This window comes from Orcinus orca, chromosome 18 (genome assembly GCF_937001465.1).
Source record: "Orcinus orca chromosome 18, mOrcOrc1.1, whole genome shotgun sequence".
Classification (NCBI taxonomy): Eukaryota; Metazoa; Chordata; class Mammalia; order Artiodactyla; family Delphinidae; genus Orcinus; species Orcinus orca.
The window spans coordinates 67,502,469-67,515,971 of NC_064576.1; the positions used below are offsets into that span (position 1 = coordinate 67,502,469).

At 35.5% G+C, this 13,503-nt stretch overlaps 1 protein-coding gene across 5 annotated transcripts in view; it reads right to left on the reverse strand.

Moving 5' to 3' along the window:
* Positions 1–13,503, reverse strand: part of NBEA (neurobeachin) — a 629,334-nt gene that overhangs the window by 465,459 nt on the left and 150,372 nt on the right. For all 5 annotated transcript variants that reach the window (XM_049701354.1, XM_033410053.2, XM_049701353.1 and 2 more), the window contains exons 14-17: positions 5,161–5,240; positions 4,391–4,453; positions 4,197–4,294; positions 460–552 (exon numbers count right to left, since the gene is read on the reverse strand). In XM_049701354.1, the coding sequence (XP_049557311.1) occupies positions 460–552; positions 4,197–4,294; positions 4,391–4,453; positions 5,161–5,240 (334 nt within the window). The remainder of the gene's footprint in view (positions 1–459; positions 553–4,196; positions 4,295–4,390; positions 4,454–5,160; positions 5,241–13,503) is intronic.

Here is a 13,503-nt window from a genome sequence, read left to right on the forward strand (position 1 = left end):
AACAATATTTTCTTTCCAGTAGGCCAACAGGAATAAACCATATTACTTAAATGTCATTTTGTTCTATAAACTACTATTAAAAAACATTCTTTCTGGGGCTTCCCTGGTGGCGCAGTGGTTGAGAGTCCGCCTGCCAATGCAGGAGACACGGGTTCGTGCCCAGGTCCGGGAAGATCTCACATGCCGCAGAGCGGCTGGGCCCGTGAGCCATGGCCGCTGAGACTGCGCGTCCGGAGCTTGTGCTCCGCAACGGGAAAGGCCACAACAGTGAGAGGCCCGCGTACAGCAAAAAAAAAAAAAAAAAAAATTCTTTCATAAAATATTTTTACAACTTTTACCACAAGAAGTTATTATTTTCCATTATAAGATCATTCCAGTCAAATTCATGTGTTACAAACCTAGTAGAAATACAGTTTCAGTAGATATTTCTACAATTCATTGTGAAAAACATCAACTTACTTGTGACCTAAATGCTTCAGAAAGTATCCCAGAACCTTCAGAGCTTGAACCCAAATACTTTCACTTTTAGAGGCCAATAATTTGTAGATTACCCTAAAATATATAGAAATAAATGATATTTTGAGCACTTACGAATATTAAAAATATAAGCACTGTATACTTTACAAATAAACTATAAATATATAAAACTTAAAAGACCTCTCAGGTTTTTAAATTCTTTGAAAAAGTTGGAAATAAGCACATTAATTTTCTTTAAATTTGGACATCAAATACATCCTCAAAAGGACAGTGTGATTGGTTGTTCATAAGTATTTCCTCCCAGCACACTACACAACATTTTCAAGTTTAAGATCCATGCTTAGTTAAGCCACATTTCCTCTTCTATTTGAGTTTCCCCTGACATTCGTACTTAATGACCTTTTTTCTTGGTTATGGCTAAACGGACCATGGGTACCTACCTGCCGAATTATTTTTCTTTTCTGAGAATTTGGAATGAGTTCTGAGAAACAATATGTAGTCTTTGTTGGGCTCTTGAATTAGGAAATGATTTAAAAGAGAAACTATAGGACAGCCTTGTTTTGTTCACAAAGGTGAGTCTATATACAGAAGGAATAAAGCAGCTATACAGGAAGTCGCAGAAGAAGCAAACTTGTTTCTTCATAGATTTCCAATTCTTGGTTCCTACCCTAATGTGTTTGTACAATAAACTAACACATGACCTAACTTACACAGTCACTTCAAATCCTATATAACAGCAGGGATATATTCATTATAATACTTATATGTACTTCAAAATTTTTATCTCATTTTTTCAAAAAATAAAAACAAATATTTTTTCTATAAGGTAGAAGGGGGCAATAATAACTGCATTCTTTTGCAACTAATTCTACAATTTAAGAAGGTTCTGAGGGTGGCTGTGGTGACTCTATAAAATTAGGGTGTGCTTTATTCTATTAAATATCTTTGTAAAACTTAAAATGCCATTTTATATTTTGAAGTGAAGTAATATAGTCTGAACACAAAAACAGGTAAGAGAAGATGCAGTATGATTTTCCTTTCATTTCAGTGACATTAACAGAGGGGAACAAATAACTGAAAGTTAATGACATCTATTTTATTTAAAGTAACTTAGACTTTAAAAAATAAAATAATACATTGTTGATAATACTTTTTAAAAATTATACTACTGAAGAATACATTATGAGAAGAAGTAAACTCTACAGTGATTATTTCCTTCAGAAGATAGTTTTTTGCAAAACCCTCAAGTTCTTAAATGAATATAAATTTACATTGAAATATATTTTCAGAACTTTTAAGGACCAACAACAGTAATGAAAAAAAGACAAATATGACAATAGAAAAATTATACATGTCAAAGAAATAGTCAGGAAATCATAACAAAGAACATTCAACAGCAAAAATAATCTTGAAAACCAAAGCAAAACCGCACAGCATAAAAATATGACTATACTCAGATATGTAATCAGAAACTCCCAGAGTTCCTATTCTCTACGAATAACTGAGTTAAAGGAGTAAAAAGGTGTAAGATCCACCTTAGATCAACAGAAATTATGATTTAATATTTGAAATATGAAATCATCTAAGGCCATCAGACATCTGTGCTACATAGGATTTTTTTCACAACCAGACACGTATTTCTTACAAAAACCAAGATAAAGTATGAAAAGGAAATTTACTGACAAATCAATTAATGACTGTGTACTTACAATATAATAATACAGGTGAATCCTAATTCATTTGCCCCAGCTTACTATATTCAGCCAGAAAATGATCTAAACTATGTGAAAAAAGAAATTCTTCTTTTCTCTAAAGATTTTCAGATATAAAAATATTACATTTTTTTTATGTTCAGGTCAGTATCACCACAAGGTCTTCCTTAAGTCCAGTTAAAATATTATCAGAATTAAATTAAGTTCATTCTTTGTGTTCATTTCTTAGCATGCTTGAATTATAATTAATCAAAAATTTCCCCATACATAACTGTCACCCTTTAGTACCTATTTTCTAGGATACAGAATTTAAAATTTTGTATCTAATAAGCCTATTTTTTCCATATTCTAAACCAGAGCCTACATCCTCTACATTCTTTTTAAGTGGAAAAACTAAAGTAGCACATTTTCCATGTTTGTGATTGTTTTGAACACACTGGTAACAATGTGACATGTTCAGCTGGTGTCAACCATGAGCAACAAGGCCTTTGTACTTATTGTGCTCAATCAATCTTTTCATGTTATACAGTTAAGATACTATTTCAGTCCTCTAAAGAGCTTACCAAATAGCACTCTCTCGTAAGATAATTATTTCCAGTGTGTCAAAGGAAAGCAGGATTTTATTTTTGCATTTCACCATATTAACCAATCGAAGGTTGGTATCATTCATAAGGGTAATGAGTATATTTTTAATTGATTTCTTAATTAATCAGTAAATATAATAAAAGAAGCAGGTACTAGGATCTAAGTTCAAGGATACTAAGTGTTCAATCTAAATATAATTTAAGAAGAATGAGTGTAATTGTTTGTACTATATTATTAGGTTGAGCCATATGAAATTGCCTTTATTTGGTAAAGTCACTTACGTTTCAGCAATTTCATACAGTTCAACCTCACAATAAAATATATTTGTAGTTGTTAATAATTAAATGTACAATCTTCTTATTTAAATAGATTAGCAACCCAATGGGTTGTAAACTCAAAGGTAAGAGTGGTGTCACAAGTTAGATATCCACATAGAAATAAAGTGATTGTTTCTCTGATTTGAAAAGGAAGTCCTTCAAGACTAGAAAGTTATTTGCTGATATAAATGCCCAAGTAAAAGAAGCACTAATAAAGTCCCTTGACATTTACTAATATATTATTTCCAAACTCTTTTTATAACCTGTGGAAGTTCACTGAGGTACACATGGCATAACCTAGATTTCTTATTTATTCAAATAACTCAGACTCCAGAAAAATAATAAGGGAGACTCCTTAAGGGGCTAGGTTTTAGGTTTAAGTTAATAAGAATACTAACCAAGAAACTATGTTTTACTTATCTACATAATTACTTTACAATCACCATAAGTAAAGTTAGTTTTCAAATTTGGCTTCTTGTTCCAAAATATTTCATCTCCATCATTCCCATCATACTGCCACTGTCCTAGCTCGTCATCTCTAACACTGATGAATAAAATAATCTCTCTACTGATCTTGCTACATCAGTTTTATCTATCTCCAACTCATTTTCCACACTGCTGATTGTAAATCTAGCAAAATAGAAATCTGAGCAAATCAGTTGTGTATTCAAAATTCTTTAGTTTTCATCACCAATAAAATAAAATCTGAACTTCTTACCATTATACGTTATACGGATCTTTCAAACCTGGCCACTATCTAGCTCTTGAGCCTAAACTCATAGACTTTTCTTGAACTCTCTTTTGTCGAAATATACCATGCTCTCTCATCTTCTTGCCAAAATATTTGCTCTTCCCACTACTTAAAATGTCTTTACTACAGCAACAGCAATATATTTATTCTTCTTGAGACCCGAGACCCATTTTCTATACACTTCATCAGTTCCCTTGAGTATTAGAAGATTAATAACAGATTTCTCCATCTATTCCCTTCCTATGTGTAAGATTTTGCTATATACACTCAAAAGTTAACTCAATAGGGATTATTCTGGGAAGCACAACTGTACTCAATTAAAGCCTACTAATAGTACTAATATTATAAACATACCTTATTCCATTTCTTTGATCAAACGCTGGTATCATTGAGGCTGGGTGTTCTGACATTAAAGCCACTAGTAACTGTAACACATCATGAATATTTTCATCCTGCATAATAAGGATCAGCAATATTTATTTAGTTATAAATGTTTTCTAATGCATTGAATAAAATTATTAAAATAGAAGACCCAGACCATGTCCTACCTCATGCATTGTAAGCAGGTAATTTAATATACTCTGAAGTTCATCTTCCTTGACCCCTCGATCCTAATTTTTTAAAAAATTAATTAATTTAAATCTAAAATTAAAACTTTAATTAAAGACAGCCATCAAAATGATCACTTTAAAATAAAATATGGACAACTTAAAAGCAGTGATGCTTTAATTAAAATATCTAGATACTTCATAATTCATAGACTATATTATTTCAAGGTAAATACGTACATATTTAGAAAATTGTACCTATTCTTCTAAAGTTGCTAATGTTTGACTGACTTTACTATAAAAATTATTATATTTTGATCGTCTAAATATATTAATATTACTATTTTCTAAACATGTATTCTTTTCTTAAAATAATGCAAATTACCACAAAACTTTACAATATTAATTGCTGTGCATTTTACCTTTATTTTCTATTTATCTTAATCTTTTAAAAATCCTAATGTGATAAAAATATATAAGTCTTCTCAAACAGGAACACAGATCATTTTCTAAAATGAAATCTTCATGCTCAATTTTTATGTATATATGTTCCTTATCTATTTCTGCTACACCCCTTAGGATAGAGGACCTCAAAGAGTATTAGCACAAAGTGAAGTTCAACAAAAGTTAATACTAAGATTTACAGAATATTGAAAGCAATTCATGAATTAAAGGTTGTAAAACTAATTTTACAATAATGATTTAAACTCTGCCAAAACATTCTTTTCATGTAATATACTGCAATTTTGAATTACATAAAACTGTTTTACCTTTAATATAAGCTGTTTCAGGAAAAGTAACATAAATGCCCGTAGTGATATAATTTCTTTTTGTGATGGCCGGGGACCATCTAGAATAAAACAGAAAATAAAAAGAAACAACAAACAATAAAACCCCTCATTATTATTACTTAATAATAAGCTTAATGCAATTATGTTGTGATATTATGGAATACTTTAAGTTATAGTCATTATAATTATCATATTTCTTAGTATTAATTCTGTACAATTTCAATAATAGAGAATACAAATATTATTTTCAGATTTTTGGCAATTTCAAATTTTTTACTAAATGTCAGATTTGCGGGAAAGAATTACTTTTTAAAAATTATATTACTGTTCATTGATAAATAAATAATATCAAGTCTTTACATGGATACATTTCCCTACTTTTATTAACTTAATAGGTTCCCTTTTCCCCCTCAAATCCAAGTTTTCCCAATATTTTTTCCACCTTCTTCTTACCTATGTTTAAAATCATTCTCCATTTTCATCTGCATATTATAGAACAAACCATAGAAAAGTGATACTCTACGTAATTATTTGTTTTGAAGCTTTTTTCTTCTATGACACTTATATACACAAAATACGTATTATTATGACACTCTAAATGCTTGAGTCAATAAATGAAATAAGCATAAACAGTTATAGTGTACATATCATTTCCAATAAAACACCTAAATTTCAAAGTAAATAAGTGCAAATATTTAATTACCAATAAAAATGAGAATATGCCATGATATATATGTAATATGTAATATGCAGTAATGAAATTATACCTTTAAGAAACATAGCTAGAACCATGAAGTCCTTAAACATCAAGCCTTACTTGAAGCAACCCAGATTTATATAGCTTCTGTATAAGTTTTAATCTATAATCCTTTTATGTATAATTTATAGCATATGCTTATTCACTCCACAAATATTTATGTGTAGATTATTACACATCAAAACAAATTAGCCCTTAAACAATCCATTTTATCTACTCTTGGGAAAGAAATCTCTTTCCCATTTCTACATTTGTTGCCCTACTCCTGCCAATAGTGTACAAAGTACTCTTTCCCTCCTTACCAAAACTTGCTATTATTTTTGTTTTTTTAATATTTTCGTTGTGAAATACAGTACACATACAGAAGATATACATTTACAACTTAATGAATTATTATAAGATGAACACCTGTATAACAACTTCTTAGGTCACGAAACTGAACACTGACAGCAGCTTGGCAGAGAAACCTATCAACCCTTGGTGTGTAGGTAAAGGAGCTGCGCAGACTGGAGGGTGAGGTCCTGATTTATATCATATGCAGATTTCTGATTTCTGTTGTGTAAATAAATACTCCCTCCATGACTGGTTTCAAGTTCACGCCACCAATGTTTTGACAACCATCTCATCAAATATTAATAATTGTTGGTGGCACCAGTCTGCTCCAGCACACAATAAAGTCTCACCCTACCCAGCTCTCAGCTCTGAGCCACACCCCCCTTCCTGATCACATCCCCCACACCATCTCCTTAGAGACAGCACCATTATTTCAATAATAATTTCCTTACTTTTATTTATAATTTGGCCACCACTTAATGAAATTGGACAAGTGTTATACTATATTTGTACATAAGTGTTTCTTATTGTTAGGATGAGGACAAAAGCTCTTTGTCATAGGATATTTTGTGAGGATTAAATGGATCAACATATGTAAAGGAATTAGAATAGTAACTGGTCCATTTTAATTGTAAGCACTCAGTATACTTACTACTGTCATATATTGATATTACACAATGTAAATAACAAAGGAGTAAAGCACAGTAAAAAATAAAAAGCGCAGTAAAAAATAATAAAGACTCAAGAAAAGGTATAATAAACATAAAATTGAAGATGGGGTTATCTCTACGCCTGGAAATGGGATAAATGTCTGACCAAGGATAGATATATACAGGCTTATGGTAATATTCTATTCCTTAAGCTTGGTGATACTCATACAAGGTTCATTGTATTTACATATATAATACCACTTTGTGTTTGTGATATATTCAGAATAAGTCTTTGAAACACCTATAATATGAATTACCTATGCATATAAATCTGTAACTTTGTGTTTGAGCAGACAAATAGAGGTGAAAAAATATGTAAGACTGGTAATACTGGCTCCTTGGGCAAGTATTAACTTTTTAATCACAAATCTTTACATTATTTCACGGGCTACCAAGATCATGTACTACTATGAGATTTTTAATATAAATAAATGTTTTTACAGTGAATCATATATAAAAATTTCAGAGACAGGGGAACGAGGGGAAGATGGCGGAAGAGTAAGACGCGGAGATCACCTTCCTCCCCACAGATACACCAGAAATACATCTACACGTTGAAAAGCTCCTACAGAACACCTACGGAACGCTGGCAGAAGACCTCAGACATCCCAAAAGGTAAGAAAGTCCGCACGTACCTGGGTACGGCAAAAGAAAAAAAGAATAAACAGAGAGAAAAGGATACGGATGGGACCTGCACCAGTGGGAGGGAGCTGTGAAGGAGGAAAGGTTTCCACACACTAGGAAGCCCCTTCGCGGGCGGAGACTGCGGGTGAGGGAGGGGTAAAGCTGCGGAGCCGTGGGGGAGAGCACAGCAACAGGGGTGCAGAGGGCAAAGTGGAGAGATTTCTGCACAGAGGATTGGTGCCGACCGGCACTCACCAGCCCGAGAGGCTTGTCTCCTCAACCGCCGGGGTGGGCGGGGCTGGGAGCTGAGGCTCAGGCTTCGGTCGGAGCGCACGGAGAGGACTGGGGTTGTCGGCGCGAACACAGCCTGAAGGGGGCTAGTGCGCCATGGCTGGCCGGGAGGGAGTCCGGGGAAAAGTCTGGACCTGCCGAAGAGGCAAGAGACTTTTTCTTCCCTCTCTGTTTCCTGGTGAACGAGGAGAGGGGATTAAGAGCGCTGCTTAAAGGAGCTTCAGAGACGGACGCGAGCTGTGGCTGCAAGCGCGGACACCCGAGACGGGGATGAGACGCTAAGGCTGCTGCTGCCGCCAACAAGAAGCCTGTGTGTGAGCTCAGATCACTATCCACACCCCCTTTCCGGGGAGCCTGTGCAGCCCGCCAATGCAAGGGTCCCGGGATCCAGGGACAACTTCCCCGGGAGAACGCACGGCACGCCTCAGGCTGGTGCAACATCGCCCGGCACTCCATGCCCCTCCCTCCCCCCCCCCCACCCCGGGCTCATTGAGCCACAGCCCCCGAAGCAGCTGCTCCTTTAACCCTGTCCTATCTGAGCGAAGAACAGACGCCTTCCAGCGACCTACACGCAGAGGCAGGGCCAAATCCAAAGCTGAGCACCAGGAGCTGTGAGAACAAAGAGAAAAGGAAATCTCTCCCAGCAGGCTCAGAAGCAGCAGATTAAAGCTCCACAATCAACTTGATGTACCCTGCATCTGTGGAATACCTGAATAGACAATGAATCATCCCAAACTGAGGAGGTGGACTTTGAGAGCAAGATTTATTTTTTCCCCTTTTCCTCTTTTTGTGAGTGTGTATGTGTACGCTTCTGTGTGAGATTTTGTCTGTATAGCTTTGCTTCCACCATTTGTCCTAAGGTTCTATCCGTCCGTTTTTTTTTTGTTGATGTTTTTTGTTTGTTTGTATTTTCTTTAAAAACAAATTTTTTTCTTAATAATTTTTTATTTTAATAACTTTAATCTTTTCTTTCCTTCCTTCATTCCTTCTTTCCTTCCCTCCTCCCTCCCTCCCTTCTTTCTTCCTTCCTTCCTTTCTTCCTTTCTTCCCTTCTTTCTTTCTTTCTACTTTTTCTCCCTTTTATTCTGAGCCGTGTGGATGAAAGGCTCTTGGTGTTACAGCCAGGAGTCAGTGCTGTGCCTCTGAGGTGGGAGAGACAACTTCAGGACACTGGTCCACATGAGACCTCCCAGCTCCACATAATAATATCAAATGGCGAAAATCTCCCAGAGATCTCCATCTCTACACCAGGACCCAGCTTCACTCAACGACCAGCAAGCTACAGTGCTGGACATCCTATGCCAAACAACTAGCAAGACAGGAACGTAACCCCACCCATTAGCAGAGAGGCTGCCTAAAATCATAATAAGTCCACAGACACCCCAAAACACACCACCAGATGTGGACCTGCCCACCAGAAAGACAAGATCCAGCCTTATCCACCAGAACACAGGCACTAGTCCCCTCCACCAGAAAGCCTACACAACCCACTGAACCAACTTTAGCCACTGGGGACAGACACCAAAAACAACAGGAACTACGAACCTGCAGCCTGCAAAAAGGAGACCCCAAACACAGTAAGATAAGCAAAATGAGCAGACAGAAAAACACACAGCAGATGAAGGAGCAAGATAAAAACCCACCAGACCTAACAAATGAAGAGGAAATAGGCAGTCTACCTGAAAAAGAATTCAGAATAATGATAGTAAAGATGATCCAAAATCTTGGAAATAGAATAGACAAAATGCAAGAAACAGTTAACAAGGACCTAGAAGAACTAAAGATGAAACAAACAATGATGAACAACATAATAAATGAAATTAAAAATACTCTAGATGGGATAAATAGCAGAATAACTGAGGCAGAAGAACGGAAAAGTGACCTGGAAGATAAAATAGTGGAAATAACTACTGCAGAGCAGAATAAAGAAAAAAGAATGAAAAGAACTGAGGACAGTCTCAGAGACCTCTGAGACAACATTAAACGCACCAACATTCGAATTATAGGGGTTCCAGAAGAAGAAGAGAAAAAGAAAGGGACTGAGAAAATATTTGAAGAGATTATAGTTGAAAACTTCCCTAATAGGGGAAAGGAAATAGTTAATCCAGTCCAGGAAGCACAGAGAGTCCCATACAGGATAAATCCAAGGAGAAATACGCCAAGACACATATTAATCAAACTATCAAAAATTAAATACAAAGAAAACATATTAAAAGCAGCAAGGGAAAAACAACAAATAACACACAAGGGAATCCCCATAAGGTTAACAGCTGATCTTTCAGCAGAAACTCTGCAAGACAGAAGGGACTGGCAGGACATATTTAAAGTGATGAAGGAGAAAAACCTGCAACCAAGATTACTCTACCCAGCAAGGATCTCATTCAGATTTGATGGAGAAATTAAAACCTCTACAAACAAGCAAAAGCTGAGAGAGCTCAGCACCACCAAACCAGCTTTACAACAAATACTAAAGGAACTTCTCTAGGCAAGAAACACAAGAGAAGGAAAAGACCTACAATAACGAACCCAAAACAATTAAGAAAATGGGAATAGGAACATACATATCGATAATTACCTTAATGTCAATGGACTAAATGCTCCCACCAAAACACACAGACTGGCTGAAGGATACAAAAACAAGACCCTTATATATGCTGTCTACAACAGACCCACTTCAGACCTAGAGACACATACAGACTGAAAGTAAGGGGATGGAAAAAGATATTCCATGCAAATGGAAACCAAAAGAAAGCTGGAGTAGCAATTCTCATATCAGACAAAATAGACTTTAAAATAAAGACTATTAGAAGAGACAAAGAAGGACACTACATAATGATCAAGGGATCGATCCAAGAAGATCTAACAATTGTAAATATTTATGCACCCAGCATAGGAGCACCTCAATACATAAGGCAAATACTAACAGCCATAAAGGGGGAAATCAACAGTAACACATTCATAGTAAGGGACTTTAACACCCAGTTTCACCAATGGACAGATCATCCAAAATGAAAATAAATAAGGAAACACAAGCTTTAAATGATACATTAAACAAGACGGACTTAATTGATATTTATAGGACATTCCATCCAAAAACAACAGAATACACATTTTTCTCAAGTGCTCATAGAACATTCTCCAGGATAGATCATATCTTGGGTCACAAATCTAGCCTTGGTAAATTTAAGAAAATTGAAATTTTATCAAGTATCTTTTCCGACCACAATACCATGAGACTAGATATCAATTACAGGAGAAGATCTGTAAAAAATACAAACACATGGAGGCTAAACAATACACTACCTAATAACGAAGTGATCACTGAAGAAATCAAAGAGGAAATAAAAAAATACCTAGAAACAAATGACAATGGAGACACGACGACCCAAAACCTATGGGATGCCACAAAAGCAGTTCTAAGAGGGAAGTTTATAGCAATACAATCCTACCTTAAGAAGAAGGAAACATCTCGAATAAACAACCTAACCTTGCACCTAAAGCAATTAGAGAAAGAAGAACAAAAAAAAACACCAAAGTTAGCAGAGGGAAAGAAATCATAAAAATCAGGTCAGAAATAAATGAAAAAGAAATGAAAGAAACAATACCATAGATCAATAAAACTAAAAGCTGGTTCTTTGAGAAGATAAATAAAATTGATAAACCATTAGCCAGACTCATCAAGAAAAAAAGGGAGAAGACTCAAATCAATAGAATTAGAAATGAAAAAGGAGAAGTAACAACTGACACTGCAGAAATACAAAGGATCATGAGAGATTACTACAAGCAACTCTAAGCCAATAAAATGCACAACCTGGAAGAAACGGACAAATTCTTAGAAATACACAAGCTGCCAAGACTGTACCAGAAAGTAATAGAAAATATGAACAGACCAATCACAAGCACTGAAATTGAAACTGTGATTAAAAATTTTCCAACAAACCAAAGCCCAGGACCAGATGGTTTCACAGGCGAATTCTATCAAACATTTAGAGAAGAGCTAACACCTATCCTTCTCAAACTCTTCCAAAATATAGCAGAGGGAGGAACACTCCCAAACTCATTCTATGAGGCCACCATCACCCTGATACCAAAACCAGACAAAGATGTCACAAAGAAAGAAAACTACAGGCCAATATCACTGATGAACATAGACGTAGAAATCCTCAACAAAATACTAGCAAACAGAATCCAACAACACATTAAAAGTATCATACACCATGATCAACTGGGGTTTATTCCAGGAATGCAAGGATTCTTCAATATACGCAAATCAATCAACGTGATACACCATATTAACAAAATGAAGGAGAAAAACCATATGATCATCTCAATAGATGCAGAGAAAGCTTTCGACAAAATTAAACACCCATTTATGATTAAAAAAACCTGCAGAAAGTAGGCATAGAGGGAACTTTCCTCAACATAATAAAGGCCATATATGACAAACCCACAGCCAACATCGTCCTCAATGGTGAAAAACTGAAAGCATTTCCACTAAGATCAGGAACAAGACAAGGTTGCCCACTCTCACCACTCTTATTCAACATAGTTTTGGAAGTTTTAGCCACAGCAATCAGAGAAGAAAAGGAAATAAAAGGAATCCATATCAGAAAAGAAGAAGTAAAGCTGTCACTCTTTGCAGATGACATGATACTATACATAGAGAATCCTAAAGATGCTACCAGAAAACTACTAGAGCTAATCAATGAATTTGGTAAAGTAGCAGGATACAAAATTAATGCACAGAAGTGTCTGGCATTCCTATACACTAGTGATGAAAAATCTGAAAGTGAAATCAAGAAAACACTCCCATTTACCATTGCAACAAAAAGAATAAAATATCTAGGAATAAACCTACCTAAGGAGACAAAAGACCTGTATGCAGAAAATTATAAGACACTGATGAAAGAAATTAAAGATGATACAAATAGATGGAGAGATATACCATGTTCTTGGATTGGAAGAATCAACATTGTGAAAATGACTCTACTACCCAAAGCAATCTACACATTCAATGCAATCCCTATCAAACTACCACTGGCATTTTTCACAGAACTAGAACAAAATATTTCACAGTTTGTATGGAAACACAAAAGACCCCGAATAGCCAAAGCAATCTTGAGAACAAAAAATGGAGATGGAGGAATCAGGCTCCCTGACTTCAGACTATACTACAAAGCTACAGTAATCAAGACAGTATGGTACTGGCACAAAAACAGAAATATAGATCAATGGAACAGGATAGAAAGCCCAGAGATAAACCCATGCACATATGGTCACCTTATCTTTCATAAAGGAGGCAGGAATGTACAGTGGAGAAAGGACGGCCTCTTCAATAAGTGGTGCTGGGAAAACTGGACAGCTACATGTAAAAGTATGAGATTAGATCACTCCCTAACACCATACACAAAAATAAGCTCAAAATGGATTAAAGACCTAAATGTAAGGCCAGAAACTATCAAACTCTTAGAGGAAAACATAGGCAGAAGACTCTATGACATAAATCACAGCAAGATCCTTTCTGACCCACCTCCTAGAGAAATGGAAATAAAAACAAAAATCAACAAATGGGACCTAATGAAACTTAAAAGCTTTTGCACAGCAAAG